At 40.6% G+C, this 20,526-nt stretch overlaps 4 protein-coding genes across 5 annotated transcripts in view; 2 read left to right on the plus strand and 2 right to left on the minus strand.

Moving 5' to 3' along the window:
* The first annotated feature begins 14 nt into the window (after positions 1–14).
* On the plus strand, positions 15–6,202 carry LOC118422476 (histone deacetylase 8-like). Its single transcript, XM_035830085.1, has 11 exons — positions 15–362; positions 1,038–1,090; positions 2,765–2,901; positions 3,015–3,156; positions 3,271–3,383; positions 3,610–3,687; positions 4,032–4,140; positions 4,336–4,508; positions 4,920–5,014; positions 5,292–5,397; positions 5,787–6,202. The coding sequence occupies exons 1-11, from the start codon at positions 186–188 to the stop codon at positions 5,807–5,809; spliced, it is 1,206 nt and encodes a 401-aa protein (XP_035685978.1). The 5' UTR covers positions 15–185; the 3' UTR covers positions 5,810–6,202.
* Positions 5,947–9,903, minus strand: LOC118422478 (spermatogenesis-associated serine-rich protein 1-like). Its single transcript, XM_035830088.1, has 7 exons — positions 9,710–9,903; positions 8,712–8,862; positions 8,276–8,379; positions 7,912–8,079; positions 7,657–7,774; positions 7,338–7,400; positions 5,947–7,020 (listed from the first exon to the last, which is right to left on the minus strand). Exons 1-7 carry the CDS (start codon positions 9,750–9,752, stop codon positions 6,903–6,905), a joined length of 765 nt encoding a protein of 254 aa, XP_035685981.1. The 5' UTR covers positions 9,753–9,903; the 3' UTR covers positions 5,947–6,902.
* Positions 9,904–10,087: 184 nt separating this feature from the next.
* Positions 10,088–14,547, plus strand: LOC118422477 (cilia- and flagella-associated protein 298-like). 2 transcript variants are annotated; one of them, XM_035830086.1, is made up of 8 exons: positions 10,088–10,200; positions 10,756–10,900; positions 11,218–11,385; positions 11,597–11,664; positions 12,078–12,236; positions 12,837–12,968; positions 13,435–13,530; positions 13,833–14,547. In XM_035830086.1, the coding sequence occupies exons 2-8, from the start codon at positions 10,762–10,764 to the stop codon at positions 13,941–13,943; spliced, it is 873 nt and encodes a 290-aa protein (XP_035685979.1). In that variant the 5' UTR covers positions 10,088–10,200; positions 10,756–10,761; the 3' UTR covers positions 13,944–14,547. The 2 variants fall into 2 exon arrangements, with proteins under 2 accessions (XP_035685979.1, XP_035685980.1); XM_035830087.1 differs by having other exon boundaries at positions 10,102–10,213.
* A 1,115-nt stretch (positions 14,548–15,662) lies between these two features.
* Positions 15,663–20,526, minus strand: part of LOC118422475 (protein eva-1 homolog C-like) — an 89,151-nt gene continuing 84,287 nt past the window's right edge. Inside the window, exons 6-8 of the mRNA XM_035830084.1 lie at positions 18,766–18,963; positions 18,391–18,585; positions 15,663–17,901 (exon numbers count right to left, since the gene is read on the minus strand). Of these exons, the coding sequence (XP_035685977.1) occupies positions 17,558–17,901; positions 18,391–18,585; positions 18,766–18,963 (737 nt within the window). The 3' untranslated portion in view covers positions 15,663–17,557. The remainder of the gene's footprint in view (positions 17,902–18,390; positions 18,586–18,765; positions 18,964–20,526) is intronic.

Raw genomic sequence — 20,526 nt, forward strand, 5'->3', positions numbered from 1 at the left:
TTCTTCGTCTTTTCCCACAGTTGAACCATATAATCAGGTTCAAATATTTCTGTATATAATGGGTATTTGAATATGTGTCATATATGGATGAATTTTGGTCCATACCGATGATATGACTGTTTGAAATTCAGACTCTCGCAGCAGGCGGGATTTCATGATGGCGCGAAATTTAAATTTATTACAAGATGGCGGACGGCAGTGACAAAGAAAACGATGGAATGGGTTGTCATCGGAATCTTACTCCAAATCGGGACGTTTTAGCACCACGTAGCGACGTTGTTTGTAGAAATGATAAGGTTGTGTTTGTACATAGTCAGATGTATGTAGATTTGTGCAATAATCTCGCCAAAGTACCAGGAAGGGTGAGTTACTTTGTGTGTCCTTTGTTTGGATTTTGGTCACCAAAAACAGTAGACCTTCACTGAGCAAACATCTGTTCATATTAACAACATTCTCCCGTTTAATCTTTGTTACAAAACTATTCAGTAATCTTTGTACTGTTAATATATGTGTGATTAAAATCGCCATGACATATAATATATATGTTGCCAAGTGCCAACATCAACTTGAATATATTACTTTGCCCCCCTCCCCACACCAGATGGTTCTCAGCACACAACAAAGTGTGAAGACTATATTACAGCACCATTCTTTGAATAACTGTATAGTTCAAAGTGCTTTATGAATGTATTTGTTTAGTTTATTGTTCATTTTGGCTTCCTAACAGTATGGCAAATTCTGTAGTTCCTTCTGTATATGATTATGCAAGTCACAGTAACGTTAATGTTTAATATTATATTGTAAATTTACAATAAACACTGACTGCGTGGGACCGCGTGGCGCAATCGGCAGCACGTTTGACTCAGGCCCAGAAGGTTCTGAGTTCGAACCCCGCCGTGTCACCGATCTTGTGCCCTTGGGAAAGGCACTTTACACGACTTTCCTATATAGGCTACAACAGTCTTCAGCAAATTGAAGTTGGTAGCCTCAAAAACAAAAACAAAACAATAAAAGACTGTTTTTCCCTATATTTTCAGGCAAGTGCAGTTCATGGACTGATAGAAGCCTATGGGTTGACAAAGGAACTTAGGTATGATATCCACTGTTATAATTATATACTGGCCTGCGTGACCTTCTGTAAACATACCTGTCACTAGTGTCAGTATACTAACTTAGTACTAAGTTATGCAAATATACATTTTGGAAGATGTTTAGGTTGGTGGTGCTTGAACCACACTGTTACAAGGAAGTGGAAGAACTCTCAGACAACACAGAGAAAGGCAAACAGACAGACATCCTGGTCATGGATTTTGCGAAGGCTTTTGACAAAGTGAACCACAGCCTTCTGCTCCATAAACTCAAATGCTATGGTATTCAGGGTAATACACTAGCCTGGATTGGCAGTTTTCTGCGGGACCGCTGCCAGGCAGTAGTAGTAGATGGCCATTGCTCCTCCTTTGTTAGGGTCACTCCGTCAGGTCGGGCATGCCACAGGGCTCGGTGCTAGGACCCAGCTTATTTCTAGCCTACATAAACGACCTACCAGACAAGCTGGTTGGTCTTGCCCGTCTTGCACAGCAGCATATAATGTGGTACTAAACAGGGCCCAGCAAACCCAGCTCCAGCAGGATCTGGACCAACTGTCAGTTTGGGAACACCAATGGGATATGCAGTTTCATCCCGAAAAATGTGTATGTATGTCTGTCACAAGGAACAGGAACCCACTTGAGTTTTCCTATTGTTTACATGGCCATAAACTGGATAATGTCACCACCGTCAAGTACCTAGGAGTAACAATGAGTAGTAACATGAGCTGGGATACACATGTGGACAACATTGTTAATAAAGCGAGTAGGACACTAGGATTCTTAAGACGAAACTTGAAGATTAGTTCTACATCCATCAAAGTGAGAGCATACAAAGCTCTAGTGCGGCCATTGCTTGAGTATGCCTCCACTGTGTGGGGGCCGTACACCAAGAAGAACATAGACAAGCTCGAAGCAGTCCAGAGGAGGGCAGCCAGGTTCGTGCTAGGACGGTATCACAACACATCCAGTGTAAGCCACATGATATCGACACTTGGTTGGCCCTCCCTAGAACAGCGTAGGAAGACAGCAAGGGTGGGAGCTCTGTACAAGATCTACCATGGCCTTATGCAGTGCCCTGTCATTAGAAACAAACTCGCCCCACTACCTACACGTCTCCGACGCTCTCACTCCCAGCAGTTTCGCCCTGAATAGTGAATAGTGAATACTAGAACAAAATACAGAGAGGGGGCATTCCTTCCACGAGCCATCAAGGAATGGAACAGTCTGCCAAACAGCGTAGCAGAGGCACCTACACTTGACACTTTCGTGTCACGTGCCTCCTGCTCACACTGATTCTGTATGACAGTAACTGGTGGATCCCAAGGATCTCGACTTGGAACGGTACATGGACTACGATTTTGGTTTAATGTAGTGCACAGGATTACCCTCAGTGTCAGTCCGCACCGGCATCAGCGCTCACCCAAAAGTGCCATGATAATCTACGTCAAGATTGAGGGCACTCAACAAGAGGAAGAAGAAGAAGACAAGTATACTAAGCAATATATGCATGCTTTTTGGAGGATGTTAAGGTTGATGGTGCCACATGGTTTTGGCATGAGTGCAATTCTGGAGAAGTATATGCCAGTAGAATAGAAGGTGCCTTCACCAGACCAAATTGAACAGAAGAGGTGTGTTGTCAAATTTCAGTTAGGGCAAAATTTTTGTTGCTGTCACAGACTTGTAGAACCCCGGCCGGCCACTGTTGCAGAGCTGACATCATTCCACTCTACAGACTACATCCACCACCTGAGGAAGGCCAGTGCAGAGGAGGATGAGGAGAAAGACATTGATGTGTCAGAGGAGTTTGGACTTTGTAAGTTATCAATTTGTTTATCACTTTCCAACACTATAATGCTATAGTGCTATAACTGTAAGCTTTGCTGTACAATAAGACTGAATCAGTCATTCAGTGTGACTTTTTTTCAGGCTACGACTGTCCCATCCTCCCTGGGGTGTATGAGTATGCTGCCATGGTTGCCGGGGCAACCCTGACCGCGGCCCAATGTTTGATAGATGGAGAGTGTCAGGTTGCCATCAACTGGCACGGCGGCTGGCACCATGCTAAAAAGTAGGTTTAGAATCAATCTGTGGATTCCATACATCACTACTGTTTCTGTTGCTTGTCAATTATGCATAACTGAGAGACATTCATGATTTTTCATGTGAAAATTTGTTCCTGCAGAGATGAGGCATCAGGTTTCTGCTATGTGAATGATCCTGTACTGGCTATCCTGAGACTCAGGGAAAGGTTCAGTAAAGTGCTGTACATAGACCTGGACCTACATCATGGGGATGGTGAGTCAACCTCCCTAGCTTTAATCAAGGAAGTTATATAGCTAAGCAAACATGTGTTATAGTTTTTTTTTTTTTCTTTTCCAACTAAATATGTCTGATAATGTCCCTTTTTCACTGTCGTTAAACAAGATGTCTGTCAACAGTTCCTGACATCATTGTTTTGATTAGATGCCAGCTAAAAGTTCTTGTGGTAAAATTAACTCCTGTTTTTTACTTTTACTTTCAGGTGTAGAAGATGCTTTCTGTTGTACATCTCGAGTCATGACTCTCTCTCTGCACAAATTTGACACTGGATTCTTCCCAGGTAAGCCATTATTTGACTTAGGCAACTTATTGAAAATAATGCATTATGTTGTCTTGTGAATGCTTCTTAATAGGCCTAAATATGCATCATGATTCGTATAAGGTGATGTCTGTAAAAGTAAAGTAAGTTAAGATGTCTTTGTGTTGTAACTTGTATATGATTTTCTGAAGAATTGCATTACAATTCTTCTCAAGAATCAAATTTTCTTTAAAAAAATTCAGGTATGTAATGATAATAATTAATACACTATGTTGAACAAAAATAAGTGTCTACTATCCTTTGCAAAATGATTATGTTCCTCAAATAAATACATGATGTTACATGCCACTGTTATGTTTCCACAGGTACAGGAGATATCCAAGATACAGGGATGGGGAGGGGCAGATACTACACAGTCAACGTGCCACTCAGAGATGGGATTCAGGACTCTCAGTACTTCAGTGTGTTTAACAAGTAGGTAAAACATGTTACAGATATCAGCACATAAATATCAGCTTTTCATGTTTGAGAAATAATGATGTAATTTGAATCTTCAAGCAGATCTATCAGTATCCAACAGAGCAGCATGTTGGATACTGTTAAGTCCTTTGCATACTGCCTTGCCAACGATATGTTTGAGATGAAGGTGATTTCTCCCTTATGTTGCAGAGTTGTGAGCCAGACTGAGAGCAGCTACAGACCAGAGGCTGTGGTGTTGCAGCTGGGGGCGGACGGGATGAGTGGGGACCCCATGGGGTGTTTCAACCTGACCCCCCAGGGATTGGGGAGGTGCCTGGAACTGGTGCTGGACTGGAAACTCCCAACTCTTCTACTGGGTGGTGGTATGTACCTGCAGAATTTGTGGAATTGTGATTGTTTACAGTTAGCAAAAGAACATCCATGGAGTGTCACTGACGAAAGATAACGGATGTTGTATGAAACATCTGACTGTTTCCAAAATCATATCCAGTTGCTTGAGTATCTGCTGTTTGGCATATCCATGATAGTTGTTATGTACGTTTGATGCTTTTAATGTCCCTTGATGCTAATTTTGCTTGAAGATGTGTTCTGCTTGTGGAAATTAATCCTGAAGGTGCCAGATGCAAAAGCCACAATAAGAAATTCTCACACCTGTTTGCTTAGGAATTCTTGGTAGTTAAAATTGTTCCAAGTTCCTGGACATTAGATGATATTTCTATTGTTTTGTCTCTATTGTGTGATTTTGATCTGAAAAATCCTCTGTCCCTTTGCAGGTGGTTATCATGTAGGAAACACTGCGCGCTGCTGGACCTCTCTAACAGCACAGGTTCTGGGCAAGTCTCTACCTCCGGACATACCTGAACATGAGGTAGGCATGAGTGCATTTTTGAACTTGAAGTTGTGGTTGCTCCTGGCCAGGAAAATTTTGGATTTCATTTCGTTTTACTAGGAAACGCATATCACCTGCAGACATTATTTAAAGATTCCTGGGATTAGAGAGAATCTATTGATACTTAACTTAGGTTTTCTGCTCATCATTGTTCAAATAAAAAAGAAAATTCATGGATATAATGTTGTTCTTGATTACTGAATCTTACGTTGGTGCTTATCAGTGACAATGCCCCATTTCTCTTCTCTGTATACAGCACTTTACAGAGTATGGTCCAGACTATGAACTGGGCATCTCCCCCGGCAACCGTGTCAATCACAACTCAGATGAGTACATTGAGGAGGTGATCAACACTGTTTCAGGTGAGGTATTTCTATGTTGTCAGCTTTAGTGTTAAATGATGTGTTAAATGTCCGGATATAGTTATTTTGCTCATTGAAAAAAAGTTGCCACAGATAAAGTATGTGCACTCAAATCAAAAACAAATACATGTATTGGCAGCTCTAAATGTTTTCGAGAGCCACTGAAATCAAATTTTTTCAGTGCATTGGAAAAGTGATACTATTGCTTTTATCGTTAAATTAGTGTCCACTTGTACCATCACAATTTTATTAGACATGAGTGTGTTTCTGAAATAGCCAACTATAATGTATGGAGTGTAAGGGATGCTGGTAGGCATGCAATGCCTGTCATCTCCTGGATACAGTGCAGCCTTTGTGGTAAAATATCTTGTTCAACATTTGTTTTACAGAAAACCTGGCTCATGTGATGTGAAAACCTGTTTGTCAGTTGCCAAAGTCGCCAATGCTGATCTTTACCAGGATGAACAGTAACAACTTTGTCTGACTGATGATGTTCAAACTCGAGTGCTTGTTATTCAACACGTATCAAAGAGACATGTTTACACAGACTGTGGAAAATAAATTTTTATTTGTGTTCTATGAGTAAAAACATGATTTACCTGTTAAGTAGGAACAAGCAATAGTTTTATTCAATGCTTATAAAGCTACAGTTAACAAGTCCAAGTGCACATTTTATAGTTTTATTTTGATATGCCATGATAAAGTTTTATTCTCTCTGTGTAAATACTCTGCCTGTTTTATACTGTTGCTTGTTTTATACTGTTGCAGCATTTTCTAATAAAGGTTATAAGTTTTTTACAGTAAATCCTCTGGACTTTGTAGTCTTCGTTGATTTTAGCTTACCTTAGTCTTACTTAGGTCTTTCTACATCATGGCACTTACTTTAGTATTCTTGTGACCATTGGTGGAAGCTGATATTATTCTTAACTGACTTCTACTAAAGTACTAGCACAACAGCTCAAACTGTGACCCAACAAAACCAGTTGGAAGATAGCTGGTGGACTATAAAGTATGTTACTACCGTTAAACACATTGAGTTTAGAAATTTCAAGGAGCCTATGTGTAAAAGTGTACAGTCCCCACAGAAAAATGTTTCTGTACTGCCTAGATCCACTAAAACATTACCCTGGGGTCATTCAAATATACATACACTTGCTGAAAAAAATCTTGGAATATCCTCTCAGCATGATACCACTGATGCAATGCTGAAACGTAACCGAAGAAACTATTTTTAACTCTTTAATGTAAAGAGTTGTACTGAGCAGCATGTTGCAACATACAAAAAAGTACAAAGATATTGCAGTTATTTACAAGCATCATTATATGTAGCAGCATGTGGCATTTCAAACTGAAGATTGTTCCAGAAAACTTGGGACACAGAAAACTCGAGTATGAAGGAGACAATAACTTCTCAGCTGCCATCTATCCCCTTTTTCTGGAACAGCCTTGAAATGCTGATGATATGATAAATCTTTAGATATTTGTCCTGGCAAGATTGACCACGTCTAGCTGCTGACAGGGCTAACTTCCAGTGGGGTCGCAGGTCGCCACATCTCCAGGCTTTCCACTGTTTTGACTTCTGCAGTGTGCCTTCTCTGTCGCTCCTTCAGTCTGTAAGATTTGCTGTTAAGGTAGAGATGTTTGTTACTTACAAGAAAGATTCTGAATGGTCCCTAACATTTTCTATCACGGAACAACTTCAGTGCTGCATAAAAGATTCTTCAGCAACAAAATTACATTGTACATTATACAGGTACAAGTACAACGTCGGTGAGAATAAAGCATTGGTTGTGTAAAAATAGTCTCTTTATTCAGGTACAAGTATGCTAGTAAGGATGACAAAATTTGCAAGCGGTCTAATTGTGAAGAGTTTTTGGACTTTGTTTATTCATGAGGAGCTCAAATTGGCCGGCAGGCCACTTTTTACTACAGTTACTTACACAGGTACTGCTGGAAGGGGGATGAGAGGGATGAAAGTGTCCGGCTTCACCTTGGCACTGCCCCTGTAGATATAAAAGATTGTCATTGATCAGTTGTGCACTTAGTGCCAGATATGATTTACAGTCTGCTTGGAGGCAGTATCAGTCATAAAGTATAACGTTAGGTAACAAGTATGAAGACAATTTTGCAAATTCAAAACCTATGGCAGAAATTAACGTTCCATGTGAATTTCATATTTTACACTTGAGCATGCACTTGCACTGAATTGTGCACAAGCAGGGATATTTGCCAGCTGGATGTACATATATTTCCCCTTACCCAAAGACAACCACAGGCCTGGTGGATCCCATCTGGTGGAACTGTGGGGAGTATTCTGGCACCTGGTACGACTTGTCTCCAGGAGAGGCTGCTGGGATACCTCCCCGTGGATCCCCAACTGTAACGACCAACAAAAAGTTTAAAGAACAACATTTTTTTCCATACACCAAAGAGGACGAAGACCTTCATAACTCTTAGGAAAACCAAAATGACAAAACATCACTTTTAGATTTATTTCTAAATGACAGAACATACCCTTGAACCTGGTTCCCAGCCTCATGGTATCTGTGATTTCTTCGAAAGACTGCCGACTGCGTTGATGGGAACCTTCAATATAGCAGCGCTTCCCAGTGTGGTAGCCAAATGGAAGGGTGTGGTTAGGGTAGGCTGTCCATTCTGTACCTGTACGGGCGTTGTGTATTCCTGCAGAAATATTAGCCACTCATTTAGAAAAAGTAAAGAAATAGTGCTCAAGAACAATGACAGTCTCAATTAATCATATGAAACAGGAGTTTATTGCAATTGTATAGAACTACATGTTTAGGATGGAGTCAATGCTTTTCAAAGTTTAGGATGGAGTAAGATGCTTTTCAAAGCAAACATAAAATCTGCCAAGCACCTGGGTAAGTCCTGAGTATCTGGTGGAATCTGTGAGGGTGTTTGGCGTTAGGTTGGGACGGGTGTGGCAACCATCTCAGCCGCGACTTCCAGTCTGGACCACAACTGTGAAAGACAAAGAACGAGCTTATTACCTGTTTGTCAGGTGCTTCAACAATCTGACCAATGTAACTTCGAACTATTTCAATTCTACCTCTTCTATTTTGCTTCTCTTTCATTCTCTTTCAGTCTTGTTAAACCATTTGCTGGTCCTAAACATGATGTCAAATATTGTTCCATCATAGAAACCCTTGCACACCTATACAATTCCTATTTTTTCAAATGTTATGGCAAAAGTGTCTATCGAACAAAAAGTATGTTCCCAATGTAATTTTCCTATTCGCTCCTTTGTGAAAAGCTCCTAAGAAAAGCAGATCAAAACCAAAGGTAATGCTTACTCAGAGTATTCTGGCTCCACATGTTGTGGGTGCGGTCTCTTGGATGCAGGATGTCCCTTTCCATGGGGGATGTAGACTCGGCCTGACGGTCGGTACACCTGTTTGTCTGCTCCCATCTCCCACATCTCATCATAATGTCGCTTCTCTCGCTCTGAAATAAAATAACTCATCTTTCAATGCTTGATCGAATCAACTTTCGTAAACTCTGGTTGCAGCCTTGCTACAGTCTCCAAAACTCGCACTCACAGTCCAGTCTATTTTTCTTGACTGATTTCTTTTCCAAACACACTCTGTCCGAGACCCAAAGTAAATGCTTAGCTTGAAAGGAAGCAGTTTCTGGTTGTTAAGTAGCAACTTAGAAGTGTGATTTTAACCACCGAGGGTCAGAAACTGCATTGTGGTTAAAACAAGACACAAGTATCAGCATGATGGTTTTCTGTCCTTAGTTCTTTCATCCAGTATTCCAAACATTGTGTGGGGGGTAGAGTAAAGATAACAGCTTTATTGAGTGGTAGGATAAAGTTTTCTCAAAGTGCTGTTACATTGTTGCAATAAAAACAAAGCTATGAAATATGAAACTAAGGTAACAGTTCACATTATGCAGAGTTGACACAAAAATGCATTAAAAGCCATTATAATTCCAAATCAAAAACACACATCAGCAAAGTTGACTACAATGTTTTTTTCATTAATAATATTGTCAATAGTTTACTTGTATTCCATTGAACCTATTATTAAGATTGTTATATGATACTTTTACAACGACTCGTTGTGATTTCATTGATTTCGAAACTTTCCTTTAGCTGAGATTTGTAATACAATGACAGTTAGAACACGAAAAATTCCATTGAATATAACAGATAAAGCTGTTTAATTGCTTGATCCATTTGTTTTCTACATTGAACAAGGAATGGAAAAGCACGATTGATTTGTTTACATTGCAACAGTCCAAACGAAATACCAACAACGTTTGAGACGAGAGTTTTCTCCAACCTCACCTTGCCTTCCGACCTTCCCAATCTCCGTTGTAACGTGTAACATCTTTTAATCGCACGCAGAAATTTCGGCGACCGCCAGAAAATCAGAATTATCGCGGTGCCAGCGATCAGCTGTAATCTGAACAGGTGTCACGGTCCAGGGGCCATGTGTACTTTGTTGTAGTAACGCCGTTGCTAGGAGGTGGGGTCGATGGTTGAAGGTTATATCAATAACAATGTTTCACGTCATAAACAGGATATTACCGCATCATTGTGACGATTTTTGTCTTGTAGTGTATTATATGATGGGTGGAGTATGAAAATCCGCATTCATGTTCATTTCGGTAAATATTTTACCTGGTTGCTAAGGGCAACGGTTGACCCTCGAGAAAGTTCGGCGGCCATCTTGTTGAATCCAAGGACCGTCTGTTGTGACGGTGTGTGTGTGCGTCGCAGCGACGTTTTTTTGCCGATTTCTGCCTTTTTGCTGGGGATAAAGTACTGAGAATAAGGTACGTCTGTTCAGTAAGTGTCAATGAAACCCTTGATTTATTTTGGGGCTTGGAATTTCTTTTGTTTCATTGTTAGCGGCGATTGAATGTTGTTGGGGGAGGGCGAAGTTTGGCTTCTTTGTTTTTCCACCATGTTGATGCTAATTTCCTCGGTTCATTCGTCAAGCCAGAACTTATTTCAGCACAGTTTGAACCACCAATGTTCCCAAACGAACTCTAATCGTTTTAGAGAGCTAATAATTTCATACTTGAAATAAACCTTTTAACCATTAAGATGTCATAAGTTTGCAAGCCAAAGGATCTATGATAATTACATAACTTTCTGGAACTCTAAGGCAGCTTTAAGAATAGAAGAGTCAATTCTTGACAAAAATCAAGGAAGATAATTTGGTTGAAATGTTTCAAAAATGATTGATTCGCGCTTTGCTGGTTATAACTTATGATGTCTCTTGATTTTAGCTGTCAGTGTGTTGATGTAAATAAACAACTGTAACCATGTAATGTTCTAGAATGTTTTGTACTGAGCGATGTTCAATGTTTCTCCCCGTCCTACAGACCAACATGGTGGTTCTCCATGTGAAGAAGGGAGAGGAGAGCCAGTTCCTGTATGAGACCACCGTTGCTGCACCGCTGGACGATGTGATTAGGGAAGTAACAGCCATCTACAACGGCAGACTGAAAGTAGAGAGAATTTGTGCAGGTACGGGGTGAAAAATCACATCTTACAATCATCTGGTAGGACAGTTGTCAATCCCTCGGTGACAAAGTAGAAATTTTACAGTGACAAGTCATATGCTAAGTCTATACTGTCATGGCTGAAGATAGTTGTGGTGTTGTTTATAGGATTGTGCATGACAGCTGTAGTCTGTCTTCAAGTGTTGGAAGTATTGTGTAACATTTTCTGTATGCCCCTCCAACAGGCAAAGCCCTATCTGTTCAATAGCCTTTGATCAACAGAATGAAACAGAAGTGTGTGTGAGATAATGTGAAACTGAAACAATATTTATTTCCCCCCAGAAATGGAGGAGCTGGCAGACCACGGTGTGACCCTCCCAGGGAACATGCAAGGCCTGACAGATGAGCAGATAGAGGAGCTGAAGCTGAAGGATGAGTGGGGGGAGAAGTGTGTGCCCAGTGGAGGGGCCGTGTTCAACCAGGATGAGATAGGCAGGCGCAATGGACAAGGTACTACTCATTACATATATTAAGTACTGTCGTTTTGCAGAATGTAAATTAATGATTCTTCCTAAGATTTAGAAGACATGCTGTATTAATGCATCTGTTTTATGTATCTTTGAGTTCAAGTAATTCAGGGATGATGTATAGATTGAAGTTTGAAGATATTGTAGATGATGATTTGTCAATGGCAAATAAAATCTGTTTTATTGCTTTCCAGCTCCAAATGATAAGATGAAAGAAGTTCTGAAGAAAACTGTCGGTGAGGCAAAGGCTCTCATCTCCAGAGTAAGATGCATAGACTGTTGTGTACACAATGTACTTTTAATAGCACAATACATGTATGTATTTTGCAATAGCTTACAAATTGCCAGAGTTTGCCAGACAGTGTTGGAATAGTCTATAATTTATATGTCTTCCTGAATAGCGTATTATTTTTTACTGTCCTACAACTTACGATGAACTTGTCACGTTGAATCAGAATAACAGAACTGAGAGTTATGTAGGAGAATATAGACTAGGTTCTTTAAAGTGCCAGAAGGCATTTGTAGTGTAACTGACTTTTAGTGTTCCATTGCATATTGTCTTTTATATCGTTAAACTGTGCAGAACAGTTTCTCTATTAATGAAATTTTCAATAGTGGTTCGACGGTATGAGGCCTGTCACTACAATAGCTACACCTGTGCCATTGTTTCCACAGAAACAGGTGCAGGCAAATGTGCAGGTGACCCAGCAGCTGGTGAAGGATGCGCTGGACCAGCTGCGAGGTGCCACCATGATCGTGTACCCCATGGGCCTCCCGCCGCATGACCCAATCAGAATGGAGCTAGAGAACAAAGAGGAACTGGAAGGCACACAGGTACAGAATAGTGTAAAAATTTTCTGTGTGATGTTCTATGTCAGAAAGGTCTTTAAGATAAGTGGCAATTTATGAAAATCTTAAATCTTCAGTCAACTGGATTAGCATGTGAAGAAACACACTGGCAGTGGCAGGGTTGAAGAAGTTTTCTAAAATCCACTTGTCCTATCGGGCAAGCACATAAAAAATGTACTTGCCCGAACCAATTTTTCACTTGCCCAAAATTCAAATGTCACTGTTACTAGTATATGCATTTTCACTTCCAGCAATGGAATTCTCTGTAGACAATTGCTTGATGTCATGACTGTAAAAAGTAACAAGTATATCAAAATTGCACTAAAATCAATGGAAAAATCTTGCTTGCCCGATCGGACAAGTGGGGTAGGACATGCACTTGCCCGAACAGCACTTTCACTTGCCCTGGACAATAGGGCTAGTGAACTTGTTTATCCCTGAGTGGCAAAACATACATTGATGTTTGTGTTATTTCTAAGGGATTTATGATATATGACTGTATTTTCTGACACATGAAGTAATGTAAAGTTCAACATAGTTTTTCTGACACATGAAGTCATGTAAAGTTTAACATAATTTTTCCAGGCCTCCCTACAAGTCATCCCAGAAGAACAGGCCAGCCTGTGGTTCTCTGGGAAGGAGATGCATCGTGGGAAGAACCTTCGAGACTACGTCGGCAAGAACGAGAAAACAAAAATAGTTGCTAAAATACAGAAGGTAAGACAGGGAGCACATTTTGTCTCCCATGAAAATCTTTAGCAATGTACTAGTTATTGTGACGCTGACGAAAGATTATGGATGTTATCTGAAACGTCTGACCGTTTCCAAAATCATACCCTTGAGTAACTGCTTTTTGGCGTATGTTTTACCTGGATGTCTAACCTTCATCAACATAGTTATGATATGATATTTGCATTATTTTTTATAGTTATTTCATCGAATCCAAATATTTCAAAGGTCATTGTAGCATAATTGTTCTAGAATACATTCTATAATGAAGTAGCAGTACCTATTCTAAATTTCTGGAATACCAATGTAGCTCATCTATCTGTTCTTTGCAATTTTGATTGTGCAATTGTTGGGCCATTTTGGGACAAGGACTGGCCTCCACCTAGTTGGATAGCCCTGGCTGTCTTTCTCTCGATGCAGCCGATCAAATCAAGTCTTCCTTTGTTCCTCACAGAGAGGCCAGGGTCCTCCAGGCAGAGAACCAGTCTTCTCTGAGGAGGACAAGAAACAGATGATGCTTCATGCCTACAGGAAACAGGAGGAGATGAAGGTCAGTCTGCTCAGGTTCTTTGGAATGTTTGACCTTTTTTCCTGTACATAGCAGTGTGATATATAATGGCCATTAGCCTCTGAGTCTCACACAGCGCATACATCTAAACGTCAGTAAAGAATTGTAAGGTCTGGGCTTTGTCAGAAAAGAATGCTTTGTGACACATCATTGTACCTGATGTGCACCTAAGCATTTGTGGAACTGTATTTGTGGAACTGTATTCCTATGTTTTACATACATTGTTGTCTGGGCCTGGGTTAGGGCTTCAGACATACTAAGTTTGCGCTTGTCTTGGTGTGTAGAAACTTGCGGAAGACAACGAGGATGCCTACATGAATTCTGATTGGGCTGATACTGGAAAACTGAAACAGGACCTCCACGGAATTAGGAACGTCAGCTGGAGACCCCGGTAGTAGGGCCACAAGGTCATAGATAGGGAAGTGTTCTAATGGTCAGTATTAAAAAATGGTGCCTTCTCGTAGTAATTATGACTTTTGATGACTAGAACTATAGTTCGTAGAGTGGTTCCTCAACTGTAGCAGCTTGTCTACACTGGGTTTTAAAATGGCTGTATGTATTTACAGTTTTAACAGACAGCTCATCCACCCAATTGAACAACAGGTGTAATGGTTATCGTCTGCAGCAGGTTTTCTTTAATTAAAGGTATGGATTAGTATGGTTTTTAAATGCTCTGTAGATACTCAAAGCAGACAAGATGCTGGGCCAAATCTTCTTGATCCCCTCTATCATGAAATTTGTCAGTAGAACAGTCAATAGTATATCCATAGGTACTAGCCCAATTCCTGTATATGATTCTGTCAAGAATAACAGAGAATACAAACATTACAAAGTTCTGATATGTAGACAAACTTCTGCAAAGCTACTGAAGAGGTGTGGATGCAACTGTATTAAAATACATAAGTATTATGGGAACATTTTCATGTGAATGTCAGCATTTGGTAATTTGCAAACTGAATAAAAAGAAACAAGTTCATGACTTGATTTCACCGGAACTTAGATGGAGTCAGACCAGTGGCAATATCAGGTTGTCTCTTGTAGCTATCAATATCAAATGACAACACAACAGCCACTCAAAATGTTTGTAGAAATTTTATTAGAAAATAGTTCAGTACATTTATGACAACAAAAATGGTAGATATCACCAATATTTCTACACTATGATAAAGCAATAAACAATGATGGATGTTTTACTAAACAAGAAACGTAGTAGCCAGTTGAATATAAGCAAGACACGGTCACCAAGATGTTTTGTTGGGAGCTAGACCAAAGGTAGGTGTATGCTAGCCAGACTACCATCCTGGTTGGGTCTTTGTTACAATGTTGGGTCTATAGTACCATGCAGTACTGACGAGCTGCACTAGGTGGCATAACTGAAGCAGGACTTGTCATATGAGGTGAAATGATCAGAAATAACAAAACCTTCTTTCCCTGCTGAAGCTTGCTAAAACATTTAATGGTAGGATTAAAATTGTTGTGAATGTGTGAAGAAAAGAAACTTGTACCAACAAAAGGATCCTACTTTAATATACAGTGATGAAAGGATGAGGTATATTCTTGTAGCAGTTGTAGAGACGGTAGTGCAATGCTAGAAGGCTGTGTATACCAGCAGTACTGTTTTTTAGCCAATGGTGATGACTACTATGTATGAGTCTGGCTTCCAACCTCTCCATGATAGTGATAGTGTACGAGGTCAAAAATACTAAATATCAGGGAGGGGACTGTCCCAAAGTGGTCAAAGTTGCTGGGAGAGAAATTCTGTATACACCACGTATCATCTTGGAAATGTTGGCCACAGATACTGGTAGGAAGAAAAAAAGTACCAGGTACCCCCAAATTTTCAATGATCATGGTCCCTTCTCTGGAGTAGACAGGCATTTTAGTATTGTGCATACTTGATGTCCATGTCAGCTGATGTCAAATTACCTCATATCGGACAAATGTTGATGATTTGATGTAAAGCAGACATAGGCATTACTGCAACACTGTTACGTTTTCCTCATGTCATCAAAAGCTACACTTGACAGAGCAAGATTGCCAATAACTAACATTGTCTATTGATATGAAGTACTACACCATATTCAAATGTTCTTAATCTGTATCCACTTGGTCTAGAATTCTGGTGGAAGCTAAGAATTACGTCATCACAACATCCAAACTGTTAACACTAAGAACTTTCCACTAACATGTTAGAAAATCTACAAATAGTACAGACGGTAGCAGACATTATAAAACTTTGCTTTCCTTGGGTGAATAAAAAACTCTTGCATGAACATTCATACATAATACTTTTCACTTTACAACATCCACAATTATCCTTTTTATCTTTTCACAAGTAATGTGAGAACTTCTGTTTTATACAACATGATATTAATGTTACAATAATTAGTACATACCCTACAGAGTAGGGTGATCTGTAGTATGTAGGTTAATTTACATACACTGGGCAACTCCCCTTAAGTCAAATAAATACAAGAAAATATATCACTTTTCATGGAAGATCAATTCAATTTTTCTTCATGATTTCTTTTACCATTATATATTTTGGTTCGACTGGGTTGGGTATATTTTCTGGTATAAACTTATTCCAAATATTTGTAGAGAATTCAAAGTACATTTGTACCATTTCCAGCTCTGCCCTAAGCTGTTTCAAATGCCAACTGGGGGTGATGGCAATAACATTATGGTATGAATCTATCCTGTTTACAACTAAATCATTACCTTTTTTTGCTTTACAAAATTATGTCCAGTATAGAGTAGTGTTTGTTATTTTGGTCAGATAAATGGACTTTATACTCTACACACATGTAAAAACACTGCACGGGTACAACACATGTACATCACAGATATGTATTGGCACAGAGTAGGGCATCTGCCTACAAGGTTTAGCACAGTCTGCAAGTGTGATTGACAGGTGTCCATCAAAATGTATTATAGTTTTAGATATCATTTTGGTGTTTGTATGCTTGGTAAGTATATACAAGCATAATTTGTGCTAGTGGTACATGTAGAACTGACATCCAAATATCTAACCCAATTTTTAGCCCAGATTGCTTTTTATTTTCAATTCAAAGTCTTCCAAATATGGTAAAAGTGGTCTTCTGATGTAGCTGTCAATCACACGGACAGACAGCCCAGTCAAGAGATCAGCACAGAGCTTAGTCATGTCTTTGGTCACAACTCTGCATTTTGCAATTAGTCAGAATAATACAACTCTATTTTTTCCAGTCTCTGTATGTATGTAGTCTTCTGTTGTTCCTCAGCAAGGTAGTGGTTCTGTTCCCAGGTTGTCATGTACGATGCTCCTGTACAGTCCCAGCAGCTCACCAACACACACACAAGGAACAACTTGACAAAACACATCAAAAGGTTGGATGGCTGTTTGTGTCTTTAACATCTGCACCTCTTGGCCCTGCAGTTCCCTTTGCATTCACCAGATGGAACCATAAGAATTCTTCTTTTGCAACAGCAACCTGTCAGAATGCCATACAAGTGCAATATGGCACAATTGAACATCTCTGTGTCTTCTTTTGCTTCTTATTTTCTGTATTTGTCATTTGCCTGGGGACTTCAGCAGTTTTTCCCTGGATGCTTGGCACAGAGCAATAATCCTAACAGGCCATGAGGCAATCCCGAACTGGGATTTAGGTCATGCTAACTGGCTCAGGTTATCTTCATGAATATCTAGAAACATTGATTCTGATGTGCATTTCACAATAAATATGGTACACATTTTGGCATTTATTTACATTGCACTATGAACACATTGATACCCCACATCTACCCTACCCACCCCTCCAGGGGTGTGAACTGGTCCATGGCAGCATGTCATGCAGACTGCTGAGCTCTGGCCTCTTCCAATGCCAGAATAGGGGTGTTCATTATCTTACACTTGTAGGTCTTGACGTTTGGCATTTAGCACTGATAATCCTGCACGTTTGTTACCCTTGCTATAAAGACTGCAAGATCCTCTGACATCAGACTAAGTACTGCACATGTCAACATGACATTACGGATAGTATCGGTTTAAGCTCCGAGTCCCCGGCGGCTCGTCCAACTCGTGATGCATCCCGGGATGCGAATGGTTCAGCGTGTGATTGTGTCTCGTGTAATCGCGCCCGTTCCATCGCACGACCTCGATGGCCTCGGGTCTCCTGTCAGTTCTGTGGTCGTGTTCGTGTTCTACCTCCTCGGAATTTTCCTCCTCCTGCGAGCTGAACTCCTGCGAGGACTCCTTCTGCTGGCGGTCCTGCCCACTGAAGCAGGTCAGCTTGAAGATGAGGCCGAACAGGAGGAGCAGGATGCCGGAGCAGATCCCCAGGATGAAGTACAGGAGGGCCTTCTCAGGGTTGTCTGGGGAGGGAGGACAGAACCTTCTTAATAGTATGCACAGGGGGGGTTGTAAAAATGTACAGTCAAGACTGCCCAATATTAGACTGATAAAATCTGGTCTACATGTATGTGGACAGGTAGTCACTATGGACAGGATTGGTAATGCTTGTGTCTATGGGAGATAGGTACCATCAAAAAGGTACCATCAAAAAGTGATCACATTGGTCAGGGCCCTTAAGTAGTAGTAGTCACAAGTACACGTTTGACTGAATACAAAAGTCATGTACACCACAGTATGCGAATATCAATATGGGACTATGAGGTGGTTCTCTCACAAACTTGCAATTATCTAATTTCAGTAGTATAGGATTAGGAGAAACATGTTCATGTTCCCATAGATGATTATAAACCCCAAAGGTTAACTACAGAATCTGCAGAAAGGCCTTGTAATGATTCCATGGCAGCAATCAAACAGCAAAGGTCAATGTTACAAACATGACCTGTACTCACCCCTGATGTAGCCATATGTTGCTAGGATGTCACTGAAGACCCTGAGTTTGGCAGGCTGCCCACCCCCAATGCCATCTGGGGCTGTGGCAGGGATGTAGGGTGACAATGTTACTGTGGCTTCCTCCATGATCCCCCCATAGGGAACCTCCACAATAACTGGGTTGTCCTTCAGAACCTCTCTCACTTGTGGCTTTTCTGTAAAAAAACACATTTCCTTTGATTATAAGAACATACTTTGTCTCAATATAGCCATTCATCATCAAATATATACAAAAGGATTCAGCAGCTAATTAACTAAGGTTTGGCCAACAGAAGTCTAAAGGAACTATTCAAGGACTTTGTCCCCATCCAAAAACTTTTTACCCCTTGACCTACCTGATTGTTTCCCGTCCTGATCCCCTACTGGTACCACCACCACCCCCTCCTCACCACCGATCAGGTCGTACTTCTTGGTAGAGGGGCTCGGTATGTAGCTGGGCTGGCCGGGAGGGAAGCCGCTGTCTCCCACAAAACTGTGGTCACCTGACAGGGGAAAGGTCAGCCAGCTGATGTCCACCAGCACCTGTCTGGGAACTGTAGGGAAACAGGACAAAGGTGTAAGGCAGCTGTCTCTGACAAGTACTACAGCTGTGAGCACCTGACAGCTGTCTGTGACTTAAGCACTACAGTTGTAGTCACCTGCCAGTTTAATGTGGCTGGTACTGCATCGCCTGATAAAGACAAAGGTTAGCCAGCATCTGAACTGTAGGGATACAATACAAAAATGTAAGGCAGGCAGCCTCACTGTGACTAGTGCTGTAGCTGTCAGTTGTCTGGACTGTAGGGAACACAAGACAATACAGATACATAAGGCAGCCCTGTTTTTAAGTTCAGCTGTGGTAACCTAACATTGGGAATGTCGGCAAGCACTTGTCTGGGAACTGTAGGAAAAATGCAATTAAGCGTAAGACAACTGTCTTCCTTCAGAAACTTTGAACACTTGTGATCAAGTTTGCCACGCCAGGCACAGGAACAGCTTGTATACAATCATAGTAAAGGGCACTACAGTTGTGTCAGTTGTCAATAGTGAGTCTTTTTGGATGTGTGAAAGAGTGATGGGGAAAACAAGAGGTTATGACATGTGAAATAAAGGTCAGCATCATGTTTGTCTGGGCCTCACATAAGTACAATGTACGGTATCCAATTAGTATTGCTAACTTTGCCAAAGTGACTTTGCAAGGAGGAACCATCTATATGTATACACCCAATAATCAAAATGTAAGGAAACTGCTTTCTGTCACAAAGTTTGACAAGCAACTTCGGGCACAGGAACAACTGGCACACAAGTACAGTCCCAGGCTCTGCTATTCTGCCAAGTCCTATCATTCAAGAGTGAGTCTTGTTGGATGTGTGACAAAATAACAGGGAAAACAGGAGGTTATGGCATCAGTGAACAGTTAAAGGTCAGTGTTTGCTTGTCTGGGCCTCATGATCACTTTGTACCATGTATGTCAACCAATTAGGACTGCTGCCTTTGCCAAAGTGACTTGGCAAGAAACTAAGAACCATCTACATGTATCACGACCCCTTTTAGTATTGGCACATTGTCAAAGGCTACATTCCAACCTCTTGTAAAAGAAACATTAGATAATGGGTTCAAAGAACCTTAAAATATTTTTTCGCACTGAAAAAATATGACACTGCTGAGCTATACAGTATGCCCAAAGTTGCCAGTTTCATGTCGTACAGAGCAGGGTTATTGACATTCTTTGACAAATGGGTCCTGACTTTTTGTGAGGAGGCAAACATACCATAGAAATGTTTGGTTTCAAGCAGCCTGAAACAGTTTTGATTGCTCCTATCTCAAGAGTAAATGTAGGCAATGAAGATGAGGAGAGCAGAGCAAATCTTATGCAAGTGACTGTTCCTTTAAAAAGTTAGGAATGTCATCTATCATTTTGTACCTGGCCTGGCCTGACACAGCTTATGTTTTTGTACTTGAACAACTGTTACTTTTATGGACAATTAAATTATTTTTATGGGGCATTAAATTGCTTGTGGTATAGATACTCCATATTCAGCATTGACACTGTGCATTTGAAACAGTAAATCCATTTTTCACAGCAGGCAATTAAGAACCAACATTTAACACCACAC

This window comes from Branchiostoma floridae, chromosome 9, assembly GCF_000003815.2.
Source record: "Branchiostoma floridae strain S238N-H82 chromosome 9, Bfl_VNyyK, whole genome shotgun sequence".
Taxonomy (NCBI): Eukaryota; Metazoa; Chordata; class Leptocardii; order Amphioxiformes; family Branchiostomatidae; genus Branchiostoma; species Branchiostoma floridae.

Excerpts from the sequence above, each read along its gene's own strand:
- LOC118422476 (XM_035830085.1), top strand. The coding sequence starts at position 186 with ATGGCGGACGGCAGTGACAAAGAAAACGATGGAATGGGTTGTCATCGG. Across the intron at positions 3,384-3,609 it reads GGACCTACATCATGGGGATG|GTGTAGAAGATGCTTTCTGT; the intron begins GTGAGTCAACCT and ends TTTTACTTTCAG. Across the intron at positions 4,509-4,919 it reads AACTCTTCTACTGGGTGGTG|GTGGTTATCATGTAGGAAAC; the intron begins GTATGTACCTGC and ends GTCCCTTTGCAG.
- LOC118422478 (XM_035830088.1), bottom strand. The coding sequence starts at position 9,752 with ATGTTACACGTTACAACGGAGATTGGGAAGGTCGGAAGGCAAG. Across the intron at positions 8,080-8,275 it reads GATACTCAGGACTTACCCAG|GAATACACAACGCCCGTACA; the intron begins GTGCTTGGCAGA and ends ATATTTCTGCAG. Across the intron at positions 7,021-7,337 it reads CCCCTTCCAGCAGTACCTGT|CAAATCTTACAGACTGAAGG; the intron begins GTAAGTAACTGT and ends CTACCTTAACAG.
- LOC118422477 (XM_035830086.1), top strand. The coding sequence starts at position 10,762 with ATGGTGGTTCTCCATGTGAAGAAGGGAGAGGAGAGCCAGTTCCTGTAT. Across the intron at positions 11,386-11,596 it reads AGGCAGGCGCAATGGACAAG|CTCCAAATGATAAGATGAAA; the intron begins GTACTACTCATT and ends ATTGCTTTCCAG. Across the intron at positions 13,531-13,832 it reads GGAAACAGGAGGAGATGAAG|AAACTTGCGGAAGACAACGA; the intron begins GTCAGTCTGCTC and ends CTTGGTGTGTAG.